General features: G+C 42.8%; 2 protein-coding genes across 6 annotated transcripts in view; one reads left to right on the top strand and one right to left on the bottom strand.

The window, feature by feature from the left end:
* LOC129827710 (uncharacterized) overlaps window positions 1-23,087 on the bottom strand; it is a 71,403-nt gene that overhangs the window by 18,922 nt on the left and 29,394 nt on the right. For all 4 annotated transcript variants that reach the window (XR_008755214.1, XR_008755215.1, XM_055888802.1 and 1 more), the window contains exon 17: window positions 11,950-12,093. Coding sequence is in view for 2 of the 4 variants with exons in the window: in XM_055888802.1 (XP_055744777.1) it covers window positions 11,995-12,093 (99 nt within the window). In the remaining 2 variants the exon portion in view is untranslated. The remainder of the gene's footprint in view (window positions 1-11,949; window positions 12,094-23,087) is intronic.
* On the top strand, window positions 4,050-9,202 carry LOC129827711 (transmembrane protein 121-like). Of its 2 annotated transcripts, none has more exons than XM_055888804.1 (3): window positions 4,050-4,448; window positions 4,762-4,838; window positions 7,648-9,202. In XM_055888804.1, the coding sequence occupies exon 3, from the start codon at window positions 7,650-7,652 to the stop codon at window positions 8,706-8,708; it is 1,059 nt and encodes a 352-aa protein (XP_055744779.1). In that variant the 5' UTR covers window positions 4,050-4,448; window positions 4,762-4,838; window positions 7,648-7,649; the 3' UTR covers window positions 8,709-9,202. The 2 variants fall into 2 exon arrangements, with proteins under 2 accessions (XP_055744779.1, XP_055744778.1); XM_055888803.1 differs by having other exon boundaries at window positions 4,050-4,639.

Below are 23,087 nucleotides of genomic sequence, written 5' to 3'. Positions count from 1 at the left end.
TGGCACATATTGCACTTTTACTTTCTTCTCCAACACTTTGTTTTTGCATTATTTAAACCAAATTGAACATGTTTTATTATTTATTTGAGGTTAAATTGATTTTATTGATGTATTATATTAAGTTAAAATAAAAGTGTTAATTCAGTATTGTTGTAATTGTCATTATTACAAAAAAATAAATAAAAATAAGATAAAAAATAAATAAAAATCGGCATCGGCTTTTTATGGTCCTCCAATAATCGGTATCGGCGTTGATTAAATCATAATCGGTCGAACTCTAGTGTAGACAAAGAAGAACTCTTCAGTAGGTGTACCAAAACATTCAAGAGCCAAAAGCGGGGTTACAAGTTTATCAACTTTCAAAGCTATTTTTTCCCATTTTTCCGCAATTGTAGTGTATGATATACAATTTTCTAGCTCCGAGTCTATACATTTATCCAATATAAAAAACACAATTTCAAATTTTGCTACATAATACCAAATCGAGCCGGTCGGTCGCATTTCATTTTCAAATAACTTAAAGTGAAAGGTTGTAATCGGATTAAAGGGGAAAAGGCAATTTTTTTATGAGTTTAGAATTAACTTTTGTATGAATGAAGCCTTTAGTGAGAGGTTCAATACTTTCATATTTAATCATTTCAGCCCTCCGAATTCATTATATAAATAACCCTGTTTAATATTGTCTGGCTTACCGTTCCAAATAATGTGGAATATGTTTTGCTCATATAATTTAAAAAAACAAGTCGATCGGTGTGGGCAATGCCATAAGTAAAAATAGGTAAACTGGGATATGACTAAATTAAAATCAGGTCGATTTTTCCATTAAAAAAACTGGCCTTTACCTTTCCATGGTAGCAAGAGCTTATCTATTTTTGCAAACTTTCTGATTAAATGTATTGTGAGAGTGTATTTCGGGATATGAATACAGAGTATGACCACCATCAGACCATTTTATTGGTAAACTACACAGTAATGTAAAAGTTTCATTTTTTAGCGATCAAATACGTAATATGGTACACTTATCATAATTTGGTTGTAAACCAGAAGTTAGACAAATTATCTATATACTTTGAGGTTGTGCAGGGATAGAAGTTGTGAATATTAAAAAAACATGAATCATCCACGTAATTTGACGCCTTTGATTTTAAGCCCTGGATTTCCAGCCCCTTGATATTATTGTTGGAGCTCATTTTAATAGCCATTTGTTATGTCGATGGCCATAACAAATAGATATGCCGATAGTGGACAACATCGTTTTACTCCTCGACAGTTGAAGACTTTCTGAGAAGTATTCATTATTTACCACACAACTTTAACCCATTGTATAAATTAAAATAGTCCAGGCATTTATATATAAATTCTAGTCATACTTTATCAAATGCCTTTTTCAAAATCAGCTATGAATACCAGGCCTGGTTTCCCAGATTTTTCATAGTGTTCTATTGTTTCTAATACTTGTCTTCTATTATCTCTTACGTATCTTCCATTTAAAAACCTGTCTGATTAGGATGAATAATATCCGACGATAACTTTTTAATTATATGCATTTTGCATTTTTTTGGGATAATTTAAGTGTAAGGGGCCTCCAGTTCACAGGTGTCTTAGAAGCATGTGTGCGTGAGAAAGCGAGACAGCAAGAAAAAGAGAATGTGTGTAAGCAAGTGTGGTAGACATGCAGGTAGAGGACACTGACATAGGAGGGGGCCATGGGGCAGGATTAATTGCCCCTGGCACACAGGAAGGACAGGGGATAAATTGCCCTGGCAGGCAGTGTGGTGATTGGGTGGGATAGGGAGAAGGGAGGAGTTACAGAGGGGTGTGAGCCGTGAGAGGGGGGTAGGATGCGGCCGGGGGTTAATTAAACTCCGGTGAAACACTCTCATTCGTTATCTGTTCATTTAATCTGCTGCCATGTTGCCGTTTTATCACTCATCCCTATCAGGACGTCATTCGGCTGATTGGGTTGACCCGTCTTATCCCTGCACGCCTAGAGAGGGGTTAGGGACACGGCAGTCTGCCACAGAGAATAGCAGGTCAGCTCAGGTCCTCTGAGCCCACAGTCAACTCTCACATATTGTACTGAAATAAGTGTACTTCAAGCACATTTTCCAAATGACCAGGATGATGACAACGGACAGTGCCGGCCAAACTCCCAAAGAAATCCTTTCCATAACAAGCGAAACGGTAAGCAACAACCAGCAGCACAACTCTGCTCCAAGGGTGTATACTGGCTCCATCTGCTCAAGAAGAGTCTACACAGCAGAGAACCTGCCCAATCAGATCAGCAAGCAGGTCAGGAAAACAAGTGATTACACCATATCAAAGAAAACATGGTATTTTCGACTCCATTAAGTTCCCCTCACACTGTCGACAGTGTTGTGCTTCATGATTAATCATGTGTAGAGGCAGCAGCAGCTGAATGGCCTACTGGAGGCTTCAACAAGACGCCTCAGGAACTCTGGAGGTAGTGGGAGAGTCAGGAACTGTATCACATGGGTATTGATTTGGTAGTGTTGCATTGGAGTGCAGTAGTAGTAGTGTAGTAGTAGTCGTAGCAGTTGTAGTAGCAGCAACAGACTAGTAGTGCGGTATTATGGTTGTGAAGGGTTCTGTCATTTCATTTCAAATCAAATATTAGTCACATGCGCCGAATAAAACAGGTGTAGACCTTACAGTGAAATGCTTACTAACGAGCCCCTAACCAACAGTGTAGTTTAAAAAACACAGATAAGAATAAGAGATAAAAGTAACAAGTAATTAAAGAGCAGCAGTAAAAAAATAACATATACAGGGGTGTGCCGGTACAGAGTCAATGTGCGGGGGCACCGGTTAGTTGAGGTAGTATGTACATGTAGGTAGAGTTAATTAAAGTGACTTTCTCATTTGTGCAATTTAGAAAGCATTCCAATTGCCACATTAAACTAAATTATTCAGTGTGGTAGGTAAAGCAGTGCATGAATAGCAGCAGAGGGTAGAGCTCTGATACATGTGACGGAAAGGAGACTAGTGAGAGCAGATGGTGGAGAGGAGATTGCTATTCTATTCTGGCTGTGTGGTGGTTGGCCTCTGCCACTGGTGGACATCAGCTTGGAACCAATCAGTCCTTAGCATTCTTGGACGGTCTCTTACCCCACGTCCTTCCAAACTTCCCCCCCACTCATGTTTAGGAGGGAAAGCAATGACTGTGCACTGCTGTGGACAGTCTGCCTTCCCTTTCTCCCTCCCTCTGTCCCCCTCTCTCCCGCTATGTCTGCTCCCCCTTTTCATGCTGAAAGAGAGCTAGTGCAGAGTGACCTTCAACCACACCCACTGGGAACCAAAGGAAAAAGGCAGAAGAGAAACAGAGAGAATGAAACTGGAAGGCATGAGAAGGGAGAGAAAGAGGAGAGCTGAGAGAAAAACAAACAAATTGAACCAAGGGAATGGAAAACCTCTGGAAGCCAGTGGAGCGAGAAGCTGATTGTGACAAGAATGATGACTCTCCTTCCCCTTTCTCACACACAGAGACAAGATAATAAAAAGGGAGATGGTTAAATGAGAGAGCCTTTGAGTTTAGATGTGATGCTGAGAAGGTGGAGATTGATATGCATATGCATCCACTTAACGGAACACACAATGACAAGGTGAAGCAATGCATGCTCCTTGACTATCAAAATAATCTCAAACACCAAAGATCCATCCATTCCTATACCCTTTAGGCCATAAGGCAGCCAGCTGGGACTGTTTTAAATCTACAGTACAACAAGAAACAGGATGGTTTTGTTGTGTAACTAAAGACAGTAAGAAACAGAAGGGGTCTAATTAAAGTAGTAACATCTGCGTTTTGAGATGTGTCCATAGGCTACAGGCATCTCTCGCTCTACTTGGCTCCGTATATCTGAGTGCATTCCGTATACATTTTATTAGGGTATGGCACTGGCAAGGCAATCAAGGATGTAACCTACTTCCATGTAATACCAATCCATTACGCTAGTTTTCATCAAAATGACATAATGATGATTACCATAACCGATGGACATAACTGTGGGCACCTAAATTTATGCAGCGGTGCCCTCTGTGTGTTAAGATTTCACTTAAGAACCAATGGAATGGTCTAAAAAATAGAAAATAATAAACTCCGCCCACCCGGGGCACTGGGCGATGCAAAACGAACTCACCCAGTGAGAGAGGACGAGGCGGGGAGCCGAGAGTATGTAACCTGCCTACAAATTAACACCGCAATCATAAACTCTAGCGGCGAGTTTCCTCATGTTTCTCTCTCGTGTCCTCGAGTTTTGCTTTACTGTCGATACTTATCTGGATTTTCTGGCCGTCTATTCCTGATCATCATTCCGCCGTCTACTTCTGAGCGACTTCCGACAGCTCGCAGAAGACGGAGCCCGGCGAACAAGCCCGCACAGCTTCTTCCCGAATAACTGGATCTTCGGCTGCCAGACCGGAGAGCCAAGGTGTCAAATTCAATACGGATATACCAAGAGATGGAGAATTCTGCGCCCACGATGACCGTGGGATAACTGTGCAAAATGACACGTTTATCTGTTGACCGAAAAAGCGGCTTGACGTTTTAAATCTTACAAACTCGAAGATGGACAATTACTTTCCCCCTATTTTATCAGTATGATAAGATCGTCATAGCAGAGTGGAGTTTATTCAAATATTCCCGACAGACACACAGCATTATATGACTAACACAAAGCAACCGATGTAAAGACTAATTTAGGAATCACAGGTTATAATTTTTGGCCTTTTCTGTTTATCCAGGGACCGTTCGAGTTCGACTAATAGGCGACGTGGATCTCAATCAAGCCAAGAGGAGCAGCGAAGAACGCATGCTTTGGGTAACTAGCTATCCACCACTTTGAAAGAGTTGAATTATGTATGCACGTATTAATAAAGAGTGATTATGTAACAGGTGGTGCATCATTAAAATGTACCCTAAATAAATGAGTGACTAGGTGTTAAGTGTGTGGCTCCAACATAGTGGTAGACAAAATCGCCCATAGAGAGGACATTTAAACAGATTTCTGTTGAAATTATAATTTGGGGGGGAATCAATTTTGGGTACATGCTCCAATACCTATCCAACCCCTACACATGTAATAGCTGTTCCCATAGGCGTGCAAATGCCTCATGAGACATCAGATGTTACTGCTGGATGGCAACTCAGTCACCTGGATGAGACACGATTTGCCAATACTATTCCATCCATTAGTTGGACGTTTTTTTCCCTCCAGGTTTTACTTCCATAAATGAATTTAGTTTAATTGAAGACAAATCCCTTTTTCTCTCTTAACAAGCAAGCCCCTCAGGCTTTCACATGTACAACTTAGGCAAGACTGAGCTATCTCCCCTCCTGTTGGGTAAGATTACATTGGATTTAGTTTGTAGTAAGACAAATATCCTGGGGATGTTTTATATGAATTATAAGTCTAGAGCAATTAATCTTCCTTTTACCTGCCTCCCAGCACACCTGGCAGACCACCAATATTAGAGAGGAAAACAGACGAGGTGTGTGTGTCTCCATGTGTATAGGGGAGCTCATTTGAAAGCCATAACAGATTACCTGGGTGATTGGCGAAAACACTCCTTTCTTCACAATACACACGACACGCATAACAAACAAGAAGTCTTTTTGTCCTTGTACACATTCGGCTGAAAAATCACAAACAAAATGTTTACCTGTCCACCTTTACAGGCCCATTCCTTACACTTGCAGCGGAATAGCTTGAATCAGCCTGTCAGTTACAGTACAGCTTTCTAATGATAGGGATGATGAATTTGGTCATTATTGATGAGCAGAGTGGACACACGGCAGTCATTTGGGCCGCTCACTCAGAACAAAATCAATGTGCGTTGACAAGCCGTCACAACACAAACACAGGCTGACAGAGGAACACCAGGGTTCCAGGGTACAATTTAAGACGCATATAGAATTTCCAACAGGCGTGTTGGGAATGAGAAAGGCAAACACACACTGTCTGGGTTGGCAGACTACCTTTCTCCTTCCACTGACTGCAGTTTGGGTAGTGGGGGGTGGGGGTTTGTTCAGATAAAACACCATTTTTCAATTCCAATATTCTCAGTCAGCGGATTGGTACACTAGAATCCATTCAATTCCAGCACTGATAATCAGGACGCAGTGAAACAAAAAAAGCCCTGTATGATAATCAGATATTAGTGAAGCTGACATTTGTGCCCCTCTTCGTTTCCTCACCATGCCCCTAGGAGGATTAGTCGAGGTCTTTCTCACCCATCCATTTTTCACTCCTCTGTTCCAGATATTAAAGTGTTTAATGTCTTCTGATCCCTGATGATGAATACATTTAAATCTATTCATACACAGAGCAGGCGTAAGATGCCATGTCTTTTTTAGCTGCCTGCGTCAACATCTTTGTCTGCAGCTTCCTCTTCATCACTTTTGGCTTTCATCTCATCTCCCCTCCAACTCTCTCCAAGCAGAGTTAATTTATGAACTATTACTATCATGCAGTAATACTTTATTAGGCATGTAGACAGCCAAGAGCATATCTCTTACTTTCAATCCCCACTCCCAAGTCTCTCCTGCAGACCCTTTGACAGTCCCTCTCGCTCAGTGGGTGACAGGGCTCAGATGAGCGGTGCATTGAAAAGATTGATGCCTGTCGTCAGTCAGAAGCGGACATAAACACACGTTATTAGCTCTGTTCCCTTATGGCCGTGGAGCCCACAATCGTTTCGCTCGATCACACACTCAAATGTTGCCATTATGGGATATCTGAGGTGGTAATGATTTCATATTAAAATGCCAGATCTCATGGAGGGTTTGACACCCTCGGCGGTGCTAGTCAGATGGCCGACACCCCTCAGCTCTCCTGGCTCCTCAATACGATAAGGAGAGGCGTGTTCGATTTCACCGTAAAGTCTGATAATTTCACACTCCCAATCAATACTGGGGTTTTATACTGTTCACTGCTGAAATATGGCACAAAATTTGCCAATTAGAATGGCTTACACACACACACACACACGTGTGTTCATGAACACACAAGCAATTACCGTCAAAAACATCTCAGAATAAATATTAATAAGAGACGTTATTAATATTCGGCCCAAATGAGAAGGCAATTTTCTGCCAATTTAAGACTGCGGCAGGCAGCAACAATGAGAATCAGACAGGCCGAGTAAACAGGAAGGGAAAAAAAAGATTTACTGCACTTTAACACAATTAATTAATAATGAATAAGTTAAGACCACCCAAGCAAAACACCCTGGAAGGAAACCTGGGTAATACTCAAGAGTTTTAGCCAAGGCGCCGGGAGGGGTGGAAACTTTCATCGCCGAAGAGACCCATTTAAATTAAAAAGCCGCAGAGGAGTGAGAACTAACACCTCTCCTCAGGATGTATGACCAGGGAAGAACAGTCTTTGACCCAAAGCTCACTGCTGAACTGGCATCAAAATGATCTTTATCCATAGCAACAAGCAAAAAATAATAACTAGCATCACTTAAGTAGACAAGAGTCGTGAAGAAAGCTTTTGTCTATCACGCAAGTGAAATTCACTTTGGTAAATGAATGAGGTCAGAGTCTAGACGGGAACAAAACAGTTCCTCTATTTTGTATTATTTCCCTTCTCTCAGCTTTGTCATGTTTCTGTGTTCCTCTACCAGGCATGGTGCCTACGCCCCAGGTGTGCGTATCTACCCTGGTCACGGTGAGCACCATGGCAGTGGTTGACCTCTACCTGCTGGAGCAGAGCATGCTGGGAGCCCGTGGCAAGGCCGGGCCCGGCGTGTGGCCGTGCGCTGCTGTGTTGCTAGGTGACCTGGGCTTCCTGCTGGCTCTGCGTTTCGTGTCGGCGGGAGTGGTGTCTGAAGCGCCCTCGCCTCGCCGAGGCTTTGCCAACGCACTCTGGTTCCTCTTCCTGTCCCTGCTCCAGCTCAAACTCTTCTTCGTCTGCCAGAACTACCGGACGGAACGCCGACCGCCCGACCCCTTGGCCAGGAAGACGCTCACCTTGCTGCTGTCAGTCTGCCTGCCCTCCCTGTTCCTCATCCTGACTGGGGCTGACAACATGACGCCCCTGAGGAGGAAGCAGGAAGTGCGGGGGAGGCTGCTCTGGGTGGTGGTGGACCTGCTGGATGTTCTGGACTTGCAGGCCGGGCTGTGGGAAGCCCAAACAGGGGCCACTGACCTGGGGGTGCCCCTGTGGGCCGAAGGCCTGGTGTTCTTCTATTGCTACGCCCTGCTGCTGCTGCTGCCCTGCGTGGCCCTCACAGAGCTGGGGGCTGCAGCCCTGCCGGGACAGAGGGGGCCCCGTAAGGAGGCCCTGTACCCCTGGCTTAGCCTGGTCACCATCAACGTGTTCACAATGGCCCTCAGGGGCACAGGCATGCTGTGGTACAGGGACCCCCGTGTCTCGACAGTGTTCCTGGGGAAGAACCTGCTGGCCCTGGCTGTGAAGCTGAGCTCTGCCTGGGAGAGGCACAAGCAAGGTGGGAGCAGGGGGACAGGGATGGGGGCCGGGGCGGGAGTAGAGTCAAGTATGGACTCCACCCTGGCAACCCAGAGCTCAGAGCAGACAGAAGTCCAAGCCCTAGCCAAAACCACCCCCAGGCCACCCTCTCGCAACCACACAATGTCCCGCTCCCACAGCCACTCTGTGTCACACGTCAGTCTGGATCCCACAGAGACCTCTCTGGGCCCTTCCTTCATCTCCCATGAACTCTAGAAGCTGTCCAGACTGAGACAGCTTAACAGCTGAAGCCGAGCTATCAGAACTCCCCAGTCAGGGAAGCATTTAGCACTGAAGAGTGAAGACCGTTGGCCTCACACAGACGAACAAACTAAAAACAACACATACACCCCATGCTCTGTGGACCAGCCAAGGCAATCACATCAGTAACTCATTCAATTAGCTCACTTTGGTTAAAGGGATGATTTATCCACCCCTGGGTCCTGCCAGCCTGTAGTATTTGGTTATCCGAGGGAGAGAGAAGGCTCAGGGCTGGGGCGGAGTGAGAGATGTACAGCGAAGAAGTGCCTCGCTTTTCAAGGAGCTACAATCCTCAGTACTGGTTCCACACAGACATGATCTGCGTCATATGGGACTCAAGACATAATACCATGGTGTGAGTCAGTGTGTGTACTGTGAAAGCTCTTCCACAGCTCGTCAGCTACACCTCCAGGACAGCTTCTAAACTGTAATAAAGTGTTTCATACTCACAGGCTCGGACACTTTATTGGCCATGTGTGGGAGGGTATTGGCAGCCTGTCACCACAACATTGGAGAAGACAGGATCAGAGGCTGACCATTCACAGTTAGAGGGCCTCGGGGATATACTAGATGTCACTAACTTTCAAAACATCCACTGCATCAAAGCAAATGTGTTTACCCTTTACATATTCAGTGAAAACTTCAGCATTTCTTTGTTGAAGATACAGGCCGATGTTATGGATCGGGAGCTGCTGGGGTGAAGCCCTCCACACATCTGAGGCAGGCAGTGCAATGTGCGAAGAGAGAGTGACAGACAGCGGAACAGCTATCATTTATCACAATTAGACCAGCAGCACCAGCCTGATAGGCATGCAGTGATCCTTCAGCCAGCCGTCTGGCTGATGGTCCGGCTTTAAGGTTTCAACAGTGGAGCCTGCAGATGTGCTAAAGTTTGTGTGTGTGTGTGTGTGTGTGCTGAGCGATTAATCATCATATTTAATTTTTTTCAATTATTAAACAACTAATTGAACAACATCGGTTCAATTACTTGAATTCCATTTATTTTTTGTGTGAGCCCAACACGCTGTTTCTCAAATCATTCACGAATGAAATCAAGTCAAGAACTATGTGGGATGCTAGGCTGAAGGGCGTTGTAGTGTTCACTAAGCAAATATTCAACTTAGTTCAGCACAGAAACGTGGTAATTAACTACAATGACCATAATCCACTGCGCCAGCTTTTTCACTCGCCAAAATCAGCCCAATGCATTTCTATGGGCTTATTTTGAAGCTAAACTTGCAACCTGCCTTCCCGCCTTTGGGACAACAACACCCCTTGTTAGGGCGGCGACATGAGCATATCACCATTATAAAACAGATCTCTGGACGGATACAATTTTACGCCTGCTACGTTAGGTTTAGATATACACAGACCGTATGAGAGAGGAATGTACACAACAAGGGACAGAGACAGTTCTGGAAAGTATTCCTCATCTACTTTGAAGAACTAGTAAAATGATTGTCAGGCACCTCTACCAGCATTCTTAGGCAGGCTAGCTAAATAGGATGACTAAAGACAGTCCTGTATGAGGAGAACATAACAGATGGCCTGGCTGGCTGACTACTATTGCCTGAGCAGAGATGAGATTAAAAATGAAAGGAATTAAAAAGAATAAAGCAGTCAAATAAAACAAAGTAATATAAACAACTGAAATATTGTATGTCATAGTCATTTCCTATTGAGGTCTACCTGATCAGAGACAATAGAATATTATCAATATTTTGAATGCTCACCATTTGGGGCTTTGGAAGTTCCATTAATAAGCTCTGAAATCATAGTAACGTCATTATTTCGTGTTTTGTTTTTTTAATGATCGAACCGAAACCGACCTCAAAAAGCACTAATCGCTCAGCACTAGTGTGAGAGAGAGAGGAAGTGCTGTTTTTAGGATAGGAAAGGGTCTATTCAATCTCCATCAGTGGTTCCTAATGCACTCCGCACCGCTTCTGCCTCCCCTCTAACCATTAATGCTCCTATTCACTGAAATTGGGACCCATTTGTCTAAATGCTAAGAGCTTATACACACAGCTTTATGCTTGATTTACAGGATGCGCTAAGAGACTAAACACACACACACACACACACACACACACACACACACACACACACAGTTACCAGTAAATCCATTCCTCCAGGGAGTTTCTCTGTAGTTTTGAGAGAGACAGGGAAACGTCGGAGATGTGTTCAGTTCAGTAGACCGGGAGTCCGCTTCGCTCTCTCCTTCATCTTCCTCTCCATCTCTAAACTACGCATTCTGGATGCACTCCCAGTTGGCCAACGTCTCTCATATTTCTGATATAAAAAGCAGTAACTGCATCGGCAACAGCTGCAGAAAATTACTACTTCCTTGAATTTGTTAAACCTGTTAAGCTCCATATACAATCCTCAGCATCTTCCTGAAGTCCTGAAGAGATATTAGTGGTCCCGCTCTTTTTCCTCCCCTCCCTCACTCCATTCTTGTCCTTCATTGGAGTGTGCTAATTTCACTATGGACTGTAATTATTCTCCCCCACCAAAGCTGTCAGTTCTTCCCTTTTGTACCTTGCGTCCCCTTTTATTTCTCTCGTTTGTTTAAATTTGCCCCGCAGCCGACAGCCTACCTCTCTGCGCTTCCCCTGTCAGGGGTGGTTAGTCAGAAGGGCAAGGGAAGAGGAGAGAGGGAAATTTAAGGGCCAAGGCCGGTGCCTAAAGCCTAGTGGCTGCCGACTGGCACTCATTTACCGTTTACCACACACACACTCAGCGCTTGATGGAGCAAGGGAGCAAAGAAAAACACTGGCATGGCATGCCGCAACACTGACATATGGCATACGAAACCACTAAGAGAGTACCTTTAGACAAACATATGGCTCGGCTTTGCCTGGATGCAACTCATCCCACCTCATTACTGCTCTCTCTACCACACAAAGGCATATTTTCCTGAGCTCTCCAACCCCCACAGTGTGGGAGAGGGAGAAACTTAACAGAAGGAAGTCTAAATCATTCATCATAGCTCAGCCCTCAAAAGGACCCAACACTTTCTTTTTGGCAGGAACTTCCAAAGTATATTTCAAGAGCAACCACCAACTGATGCACAAGAGCCTGACACTCCAAGACATTCAAGAGAAGACATGTTAAAAATCTGACAGAGTTTTTCTTCTTGTTTGAAGGGAAATAGAATAGGAGACAGGAAGTGGAGTCTGAGCAGTAAGTTTACCTGTCCCAGGACAGGACCCAGGAGGAGGTCCGGGAGCTGCCTGTCCTAACGATGGCCCGGATCACGCCCCCCATGTCCACCTTCTTCACGGCCTTGCAGATCTTGGACATCCCGTTCTGTATGGAACGCCGTCTCTCCGTCCGCCTGTAAGGAGAGAGAGACTACAGTGTAAGAAATTTGAGCAGAAAAAGCTATTAACTTCAAAAGACCACCTTAAAACAACTAATTTACAAACATGATGGGCTCATTAAAATATCACACAGTCTAATCGATAGAAGACAGCCCGGGTTTAGCCCGAGGGTTTCTATTTCGTAGCAGTCTTGTAATTTAAAAAAATAATTTGCCTTCGATCTCCCTGCAAGTCACCTGGAGGGCGTTGTGTGGATCAGTGTGTCTGGGTGAAAAGCAAGGCCTTGGGAGAAGGTCCCTTAGTACTCGCTGGATTTAGGGATTCTGAGATGAAACATGGGTTGCAGTCCAAATGTCTCCACTGTATCTAATCTGATACCACCACCGAACCAGTACATAGTATAGAACCATAGTAAGCTGTATGACTCATTACCATCATATGTCTCTGTACTGATCCCATCAGCAGAGGTAAAGGGGTCATTTGGAACCTAGCCAGGGCAAGGTCAGGTGGATAAGCATCGTCACTCTACAGTAAGGGCAGAGAGGGTTCTTCTTGTTCATTCCACCTTCAAATGCATTTACCAAATTACCAGTCAATTAGTGGAGTGGGGAGAGTGGGCTGAACTCTGCTCCGCAGAAAGAGCCAGAACACATAAATAGCAAGCCTGTAGACTGTAATACTCACTTGGAAAAGACCACAAATGTAAAACCCAAAGATCAATGGGTGTACACAAGAGACAAATAGGGAGCTAAGGTTTAGCTGGGTGAAATTGGGTGAGACCTGCATTCAATAAAAGTTAGAACTTCGAAGGAGTGGAGAGGAGACGTAAAAACAATTCCGTTTGTGTCTGCTCTTGTTGATTTAATTTTATGCCCAATCTAAAAGACATAGCGGGGCACTTTTGGTGATCCAAAGAAGAAGTTACCAATGAGAAGTTGTTGTTCTATATACTGCAGCTGGGTTTGTTTAAGGGCAATTTCAGCGTTACGGACTTCACATTTGCACGCAAAATCTAAACTTTAATGTCTCACGGAATGGTTAAGCAAAATAGAAATTAAACTCTGATGTGTGTCGATAGGACCCCTTGAGGGAAGTGTACCGTGCCTTCAGAAAGTATTCACATCCATTGACTTCTTCCACATTCTGTTGTGTTACAAAGTGGGATTAAAATGGATTTAATTGTCTTCTTGTCAACGATCTACACAAAATACTCTAATTTCAAAGTGGAAGAAAAATTCTAAACATTTGAAAAAAAGAAAAACACTAAATATACACTACATGACCAAGAGCATGTGGACACCTGCTCATAGAACATCTCATTCCAAAATCACGGGCATTAATATGGAGTTGAACCCTGAATGTTGGGCAATTAGGCCTGGCTCGCAGTCGGCATTCCAATTCATCCCAAAGGTGTTTGATGGGGTTGAGGTCAGGGCTCTGTGCAGGCCAGTCTTCCACACCGATCTCGACAAACCCTGTCTGTATGGACCTCGCTTTGTGCACGGGAGCATTGTCATGCTGAAACAGGAAAGGGCCTTCCCCAAACTGTTACCACACTGTTGGAAGCACAGAATCGCCTAGAATGTAAATATGATTATATGCTGTAGCGTTAAGATTTCCCTTCACTGGAACTAAGGTGCCTTGCCCGAAACATCAAAAACAGTCCCAGACCATTATTCCTCCTCCACCAAACTTTACAGTTGGCACTATGCATTCGGGCAGGTAGCGTTCTCCTGGCATCCACCAAATCAAGATTTGTCTGTAGGACTGCCAGAGGGTGAAGCGTGATTCGTCACTCCAGAGAACGTGTTTCCACTGCTCCAGAGTCCAATGGCGGCGAGCTTTACACCACTCCAACCAACATTGGCATTGCGCATTGAGATTTTTGGCTTGTGTGTGGCTGCTCGGCCATGGAAACCTATTTCATGAAGCTCCCGACAAACAGTTATTGTGCTGACGTTGTTTCCAGAGGTAATTTGGAACTTCGTAGTGAGTGTTGCAACAGAGGACAGACACACATATATATAATATATATTTTTACACATCTACCAATAGGTGGCCTTCTTTGCGAGGTATTGGAAAACCTTCCTGGACTTTATGATTGAATCTGTGTTGGAATTTCACTGCTCGACTGAAGGACCTTACAGATAATTGTATGTGTGGGGGACAGAGATGAGGTAGACATTCAAAAATGTTATACACTTATTGCACACTGTGTGTCCATGTAACTTGTTATGCACGTTATTACTGCTGAACTTATTTAGTCTTGCCATGACAAACGGGTTGAATACTTGACACAAGATATTTAAGCTTTTATTGTTTATTAATTTGTAAAAACTTCAAAACGACATAATGCCACTTTGTCATGGAATATTGTGTGTAGGCCAGTCACATTTTTTTGTTATTTGATCAATTTTAAATTCAGGCTGTAAGACAACCAAATGTGGAAAAAGACAAGGGGTGTGAATTCTTTCTGAAGGCACTGTGTATAGTATACCCAAATAAGCAGACTTCTAAATATTTGAGAAATTAAGCAAATGAGAAGTGTTATGGACGTTACATGAAACGGACAAGCTTTTTGGGGAGACTGAACACATTAGCAAAAGTCTGAGGTTGTAAGTCTTAGATCAAATCATGGCTAGGAATTTCAAAAGGAATGGACATTCAAATGTCTTGGTCAAAATATATTATAACACATTTGTCATTTGGAAGGTTTTTAAAATGTCAGCAGATGGTATAGTACCTAGGATTGCATAATTACAGGTAGCCGGAATAGTATACAAGGCCATACACCAGTATTTATTTTTCTATCTTTATACATATAAAAATGAACCTTTACCAGTTGAAGCTACACACAAATACAACTTTTTTGCATGATGATTTTTCTGAAATATTGTAACAAATTACACAATATACAGTGGGATCCTAAATTATTCACACCCTTGATAAAGATGAGCAATAATGACTGTATAAAATAATTCAAATACTGAGATATATTTTCCCATTCTTTTCCATAAATTATTTCATACTAAAACAATTGCTCAGAGTAAGAGATTGTTGAAAAAGTAATACTTTTCCTCAAATGTAGGGGTCACCCCTAAAAGATCCTTAGAAAATAAGAAAATGTTTAGTATTTGGTCCCATATTCCTACAGTAGCATGCAATGACTACAAACTTGCTGGAAGCATTTGCAGCTTGTTTTGGTTGTGTTTCAGATCATTTGTGCCCAATAGAAATGAAAAATAATGTAGTGTCATTTTGGAGTCACTTTTATTATAAACAGGCTATTTCTAAACACCTCTACATTAATGTGGATGCTACTATGATTACGGATGAGTGAGAAAGTTAGAGGTTCAAAGATCATACCCCCCAAGACATGCTAACCTCTCACCATTACTAATAACAGGGGAGATTAGCATGTCTTGGGCGTATGATCTTTGACCCTCTGTATGGATGTAGTCATTGCGTTATAGGAATATGGGACAAATACTAAACTTGACTATTTTTCAACTTTTAGGGGTGTTAATCATTTTGACCCCTACCTTTGAGGAAAAAAAAGTATTTATTGTTCAACAAAATCTCTTTCTGAGCAATTGTATTAGTATAACATAAAATGTTGACCATACAATATAGCTCAGTATTGGAATCATTTATTTTATACAGTCATTATTGCTCATCTTTGTTAAGGGTAAGGGTGTCCCTAATTTCAACCCACTGTACATGTGCCTACTGTACACTACCAATCCACTTTTCTGGACACTGGATGAAGTCAATATATGTTGGGGAGCTTTCAGTTGAAAAATACACTCCAGGACTATTCACAAATCGTTGATAAACACTTATCTAGTACTGCCACGTTTGAGAAATTAATTTCAGCATACATTTTCCAAAATAAGATCATCAGTTACTTCAGTAAAAGTCTGATGAATACATTTCAGATAAAGCACACAAAATGTGGTGAATGCACATTGATGAAATGAGAAAAACAATTATAGACAATATTAAAACATTGATGAAAGCCAGCTTTACATAGAAAGTTTCAAGATGATTGAAAGGTGCACGTAAAAAAAAAATATATATATATACACTGCTCAAAAAAATAAAGGGAACACTTAAACAACACAATGTAACTCCAAGTCAATCACACTTCTGTGAAATCAAACTGTCCACTTAGGAAGCAACACTGATTGACAATAAATTTCACATGCTGTTGTGCAAATGGAATAGACAAAAGGTGGAAATTATAGGCAATTAGCAAGACACCCCCAAAAAAGGAGTGATTCTGCAGGTGGTGACCACAGACCACTTCTCAGTTCCTATGCTTCCTGGCTGATGTTTTGGTCACTTTTGAATGCTGGCGGTGCTCTCACTCTAGTGGTAGCATGGGACGGAGTCTACAACCCACACAAGTGGCTCAGGTAGTGCAGTTCATCCAGGATGGCCCATCAATGCGAGCTGTGGCAAAAAGGTTTGCTGTGTCTGTCAGCGTAGTGTCCAGAGCATGGAGGCGCTACCAGGAGACAGGCCAGTACATCAGGAGACGTGGAGGAGGCCGTAGGAGGGCAACAACCCAGCAGCAGTACCGCTACCTCCGCCTTTGTGCAAGGAGGAGCAGGAGGAGCACTGCCAGAGCCCTGCAAAATGACCTCCAGCAGGCCACAAATGTGCATGTGTCTGCTCAAACGGTCAGAAACAGACTCCATGAGGGTGGTATGAGGGCCCGACGTCCACAGGTGGGGGTTGTGCTTACAGCCCAACACCGTGCAGGACGTTTGGCATTTGCCAGAGAACACCAAGATTGGCAAATTTGCCACTGGCGCCCTGTGCTCTTCACAGATGAAAGCAGGTTCACACTGAGCACATGAGCACATGTGACAGACGTGACAGAGTCTGGAGACGCCGTGGGGAACGTTCTGCTGCCTGCAACATCCTCCAGCATGACCGGTTTGGCGATGGGTCAGTCATGGTGTGGGGTGGCATTTCTTTGTGGGGCCGCACAGCCCTCCATGTGCTCGCCAGAGGTAGCCTGACTGCCATTAGGTACCGAGATGAGATCCTCAGACCCCTTGTGAGACCATATGCTGACACATGCACATTTGTGGCCTGCTGGAGGTCATTTTGCAGGGCTCTGGCAGTGCATTTCTTTTTTTTTCTTTTTTATTAACTTGGTTTCATTCGGAAAATGCTAACTTTATTTGTGGATGCCTAGGTTGACTTTTCCACGGAATCGTCCTTAACTGAAAAGCAATTATGAGGCTTAGTAAGAATGTTAACGGAATTAAAACTGGGTCGCTAAGCGTGGGGCAACAAATATTATTTTGGTTTTAAGAACTCTGCTCTAGCCCTTGAAAATGTCAATTAGGTCAGCCACTACATTTCGGCAGTCAATTTCATGCTACTCACATAACGTGTAATTCCACTGTAAAATAATCACGTAGCAGTTCAAATTGATTAGGGAGCGAGTCAAAAAGAGAGGAGTCCAGCATTCATAGATGAGCAGGGTTATCTGCCCAATTTCAGGTGGGGAAAAAAAGAAACGATCAAAGAAAAAGCAGAGAAATTAAAATAAATTAACAAAAAACTGCGGAAACTGAAAAACTGCCTTAGAGTTATATTCCTTTATTTTTTATAAATGGACCATCATCCTAACACAAACGCAGACATGCAAGGCAAGATGTGGAATTATGGTAAAATACACTAGACAATCATTTGAAATGGCAGCAAATGTGGAGTTAGTACTCCAAATATGGGAGTTCAGAAATAACATTTGCAGTGTGAGGAAGTGACTGTGTCATGCTTTAATGCACCACGACCCAAGCCCGAGTATGAATAATGAAAACAGCAGTTCCCGCTAAAAATTAAATTGTTCATCAGAAGGCCAAGCACAGAGGGCTCGTGAAGCACTGACCTAGATAACAGCAACAACATTTCACAATACTGTATTTTGCATTCCTAAATCATACCCCTCTTTGTAACTCAATATTCTCTAGAGATATGTAGCTGATACATTATTTGAAAGTGATATGTGTATTGCTATTTCTGCACCTGCTATGCTTCTAGCGCCAACCTACCATTGATGAGCATGCTAAAACACTCGAGACTGGATAATCAATAACAAATTAGGAATCGACTTTCTTTTCCTAGCCAAACATTGATCACAAAAGAAAGCATCAACCTCTTATTGAACAACAGTCAAATTGGGACATAATTTGAAGATATTTCCGCAAACACACAGAGGCTTGGGGCCTTGTACCCTCAGCCTTAGTAATCAGTCAAATGACACAGGCCTTACATGTCCTCTGTCAAACATTGTGATGTTATGCACAGCAATGAATTGTCACAACCAAAGTCAATAGAACCCCAATGAATCACACCATAGGTCTGGATGAGATTAATATAGTTTAGCCCGTCAATCAAATGCAAAGGAGGTCTTGAAGTTCTGATCAATACTGATAGAAACATAAACAAGATGAAGAACAAAGCTAAACATGTCATAATTATGATTAAAGCCGACACGTTCACAGAGAATATTTGACTTACAAATTCACCTTTTCAAACTGAAAAACTATGGCCAGAGCTTACCCATGAGGTTGCACAACGGTTTAAATCAATGAGTCTTCGTTTTAGTCAAAGTATGATATATTTGGGCATGAAGTGAGAAATCCGAACTGTCCACTTCATGTGAATGCAGTGTCTTTTCCTATGATACGGCATACAAATAATTTTTCAGCCTAAATTTCATTTCAGGGCTGGGTTTAAATTTACACTTTACCACACACCAGCATGTTTATTAATCAGAAACAGCTGCAAAGTTATTCCTCTTCACAACTGAGATGAGCCAAAGCCTTGTGTTCACTTGGCTGCCTGGAGAAAATTAAAAACGGGGGTGAAACTTGTGTTTTTGCACCTCCACTTATTCTTTACCCGAACATTTGTCAATGTTCACTTATTATTTTTTGCTAGTCTATTTTTATTTATATAATGTTTACACACACTCCAGAGTGGCTCAGCTGTCTAAGGCACTGCATGCTAGAGGCGTCACTACAGACCGTGGTTCGATTCCAGGCTGTATCACAACCGGCCGTGATTGGGAGTCCCATAGGGCGGTGCACAATTGGCCCAGCATAGTCCAGGTTAGGGTTTGGCTGGGGTAGGCAGTCATTGTAAATCAAAATGTGTTCTTAACTGACTTGCCTAGCTAAAACTTCTAAAGGACTGGTGGCTCCCCTGCGGGACGGTTGAGCTAATGTAGGCTAATGGAATTAGCATGAGGTTGTCAGTAAAAATAAAATTTCCCAGGACATGGACTTATCTGATATTGGCAGAAAACTTTCATTCTTGTTTATCCAACTGCACTGTCCAATGTACAGTAGCTATTACAGTGAAAGAATACCATGCTATTGTTTGAGGATAGTGCAAACTTTTGAACATGAAGTAATAAACAAATTAGGCACATTTGGGCAGTCTTGATACAACATTTTGATCAGAAATACAATGGTTCATTGGATCAGTCTAAAACTTTGCACATACACTGCTGCAATCTAGTGGCCAAAATCTAAACTGCACCTGGGTTGGCATAATACATTATGGCCTTTCTCTCGCATTTCAAAGATGGTGCAAAAAAAATACAAATGGTTGTTTTTTTCTTTGTATTATCTTTTACCAGATCTAATGTGTTATATTCTCCTACATTCATTTCACATTTCCACAAACTTTAAAGTGTTTCCTTTCAAATGGTACCAAGAATATGCATATGCTTGCTTCAGGGCCTGAGCTACAGGCAGTTAGATTTCGGTATGTCATTTTAGGCGAAAATTGAAAAAGAGGCCAATCCTTAAGAGGAATTATATATTTATATTTTTTAAAACACACTTAAGTGGCCAGTTTATTAAGTACACCCATCTAGTACCGGGTCGGACCCCCATGTAGCCATGAAGGGATGCACCTGGTCAGCAACAACTTTCAGATACGGTGTGGCATTCAGACGTTGCTGAATTGGTATTAAGGGACCCTAACGTGCTCCAGGAATACATTCCCCACACCATTACGCCACCAGCCTATACAATTGACATCACGCAGGATGGGGCCATGGACTCATGCTGTTTACACCAAATCCTGACTCTGCCATCAGCATGACGCAACAGAAACCGAGATTCGTCGGACCGGGCAATGTTTTTCCACTCCTCAACGGGGTAGTGTACCTAATAAACTTGCCAATGCGTGTATATGACCATTTTATAAATGGTATAATTGTGTGATATGATAGCATTTTGTTAACCTGCTCCCCCCATTGCCCACAGAGGAATGGTTTTGACCACTAACATTGCTTCACTACACGCGCCACTGCTTTGATTGGTGTAACGTTAGCTAGAAACCACAAGTGTCTATCCAGATAATGAAAATGCACCTCGAAAGAAAATTCATGGAATTTGCAGCGTGCATGACCATGAGCAAAATCATTATAGCCTATCATTTCACTTCCCCCATATGCACGGGCTGACTTGGCTTTGCTGTACCGCAGCCGAAGCCTGCCAGCCGCCTACCTACCAGAGGCTGCACTGATTCCATAACAATAGAAAAACGCATATACGCCATCTTTCAATAGTTATCCAAATTTCCGCGAGGAGGGTCATCTTATTCTTTCTAACTATCTATGGCGGATTTACGGCCACAATTTATGGAAGATGCCAAAACTTCAGATGACAATTGATGGCGAAGTCAAAGCTAATCCTGATAGGTATCAGTCTGGTGTTCTCTGTAATGACTTTAGTGATCACTGTTTTACAGCCTGTGTTTGTAATGGCTGCTCAGTGAAACTACCTGTCCTGATTTGTCATAGACGCTTGCTAAAAACCTTTAATGAGCAAGCCTTCCTTCCTGAACTGGCTCTCGTTCAGGCAAATGAGAAATAAGTGCACTCACGCTATCCGGAAGGCCAAAGTTACGGTTAAAGACCTGGAGAATAAACCCTCTTCCTCACAGCTGCCCATGTCCCTTAATGTTGATGATGTGGTTGTTACTGACAAGAAGCACATGGCTGAGCTCTTTAAATCACCACTTCATTAAGTCAGGATTCTTATAACTCAGCCATGCCTCCTTGCCCGTCCAACATTTCCTCATCTCCCACCCCTTTAATGCAACTATCCCCGATGCTTCTCACCCTGCTCCGCTACAAAGGTTCTCCCTGCAGGCAGTCACTGAGTCTGAGGTGCTAAAGGAGCTCCTTAAACTTGACCCCAAAAAAACATCTGGGTCAGATGGTTTAGACCCTTTCTTCTTTAAGGTTGCTGCCCCTATCGACACCAAGCCTCTCTCTCCTTTCTGGGGAGGTTCCCATTGCTTGGAAGGCAGCCACAGTTCATCCTTTATTTAAAAGGGGGAGACCAAGCTGATCCTAATTGTTATAGGCCTATTTCTATTTTGCCCTGTTTATCAAGTGTTGGAAAAACTTGTCAATAATCAACTGACTGGCTTTCTTGATGTCTATAGTATTCTCCAGTGGTTTGGACTCGAGTCACAAATATGATGACTTGCAAATCGACTTTGACACCAATGACTCATGACTTGACCTTGAGCCTTATGACTCGACCTGACACCCTCCCCCAAGCCCAAATATTAAAAATTAAGCCATAACATTTTTTTTATTTTTAAAGTGTGCATCTTCATTTAACGGATTTAAGTTTGAATCGAACAGCAGCCAATCAAATTGTGCCAGCGTAGAAAAAGTTGTGCGTGGCAGTGCAGAGGAACGTCAGCGGGTGAATTCAGATTGAGCCATTAGAAAGATACCCTAAATTATAATTTTCAGATATAGACTACCCTGTAGTCAACAAAAAACGGATTGCAACTTGCAAAACATGTGGGGGGAAAATTACAGTGAGGAGCAACAACTTCCAACTTTGTTTGACATTTGAAGCTGCACAAAGAACGGTAAGTCGTGGCTAATATAGCCGACAGCTATATCTAACTTTGCTAGTATAGCATGAAGGCTAACATAACGTTAAATCAATGAGTCTCTAGTCAGCCAGTGCGGGAACGTGATCATTACACCTAAGATTGAGATCATGCAAGATTGTGCTACTGCCCCCTCAATTTTTTTATATGCTTAATTAAAGATTTAAACAAAACCAGATGAACAAACGTGTCACAAGTGAACCACAACAGTCTCCAATCTCACAGTTCATGGAGACCCGTGTAGGGCAGTAGTACAGCATGAATCATCAACAGCAGAAAGCTTTCAACAATGCAATACTGTCTGACCTGGTTATCGATTGCAACTTGCCTCTGTCTATTGTGGAAAACAAGAGTTTGTCACTTTCTGTCAGTGGTTGACAGTAAGTACAGCCCAGTGTGTCGTAGAACATTGACATGAAAAAGTAGAGAACCTTGCTACAGAGAGACGTTCAAAACTGAACACAGCCTATGTTTCAGTCACAGTGGACATTTGGTCCTGTGACCGCTTCAAAAAGGCCCACACATGGCCAAAATAATCTGTGAGCAATTTGAGGCCATATGTGGTGAGTACAGCATTAAAGATAAATTGGGCTAAATCATTAGTGACAATGCTGCCAACATGAGAAAAGCATTCAGTGTGCTTCCCCATTAAACAAGAAGATGAAGTACATGACCCAGAGCTCTGGAATGACCTAACCCTGGAAGACCAGCAAACAGTTGATGCTGCTGTTGCAAAAAAACAGCGCTTGCAGTGTTTTGCCCACACTCTCCAGCTGGTGGTGGGAGATGGCTTGAAAGAAACAAGTGAAGACTCCTCTTTCAAAGTTATCAAAAATCAGCTCACTGCTACATACAAGCACAACATTCAAAGAGGTGTTTGAGGCTGAATTTGGGGAAAGAGGCATCCCTGCTGCTGTCAACACAAGATGGAACTCAACACAGACAAGTGAAGGCAGTTATCCAATGTGACCATCTAAAGCTCAGTCATGTTCTAGAAAAGGCTGGGCACAAGGAGTTGTTGTTCACAGTATGGGAGTGGAATAAGTTGAAGGAG

The sequence above is a fragment of the Salvelinus fontinalis genome, chromosome 29, assembly GCF_029448725.1.
Source record: "Salvelinus fontinalis isolate EN_2023a chromosome 29, ASM2944872v1, whole genome shotgun sequence".
Lineage (NCBI taxonomy): Eukaryota > Metazoa > Chordata > Actinopteri > Salmoniformes > Salmonidae > Salvelinus > Salvelinus fontinalis.
Note: the sequence above shows the minus strand (reverse complement) of the source record. Positions and strands in the feature narration are given on the sequence as shown.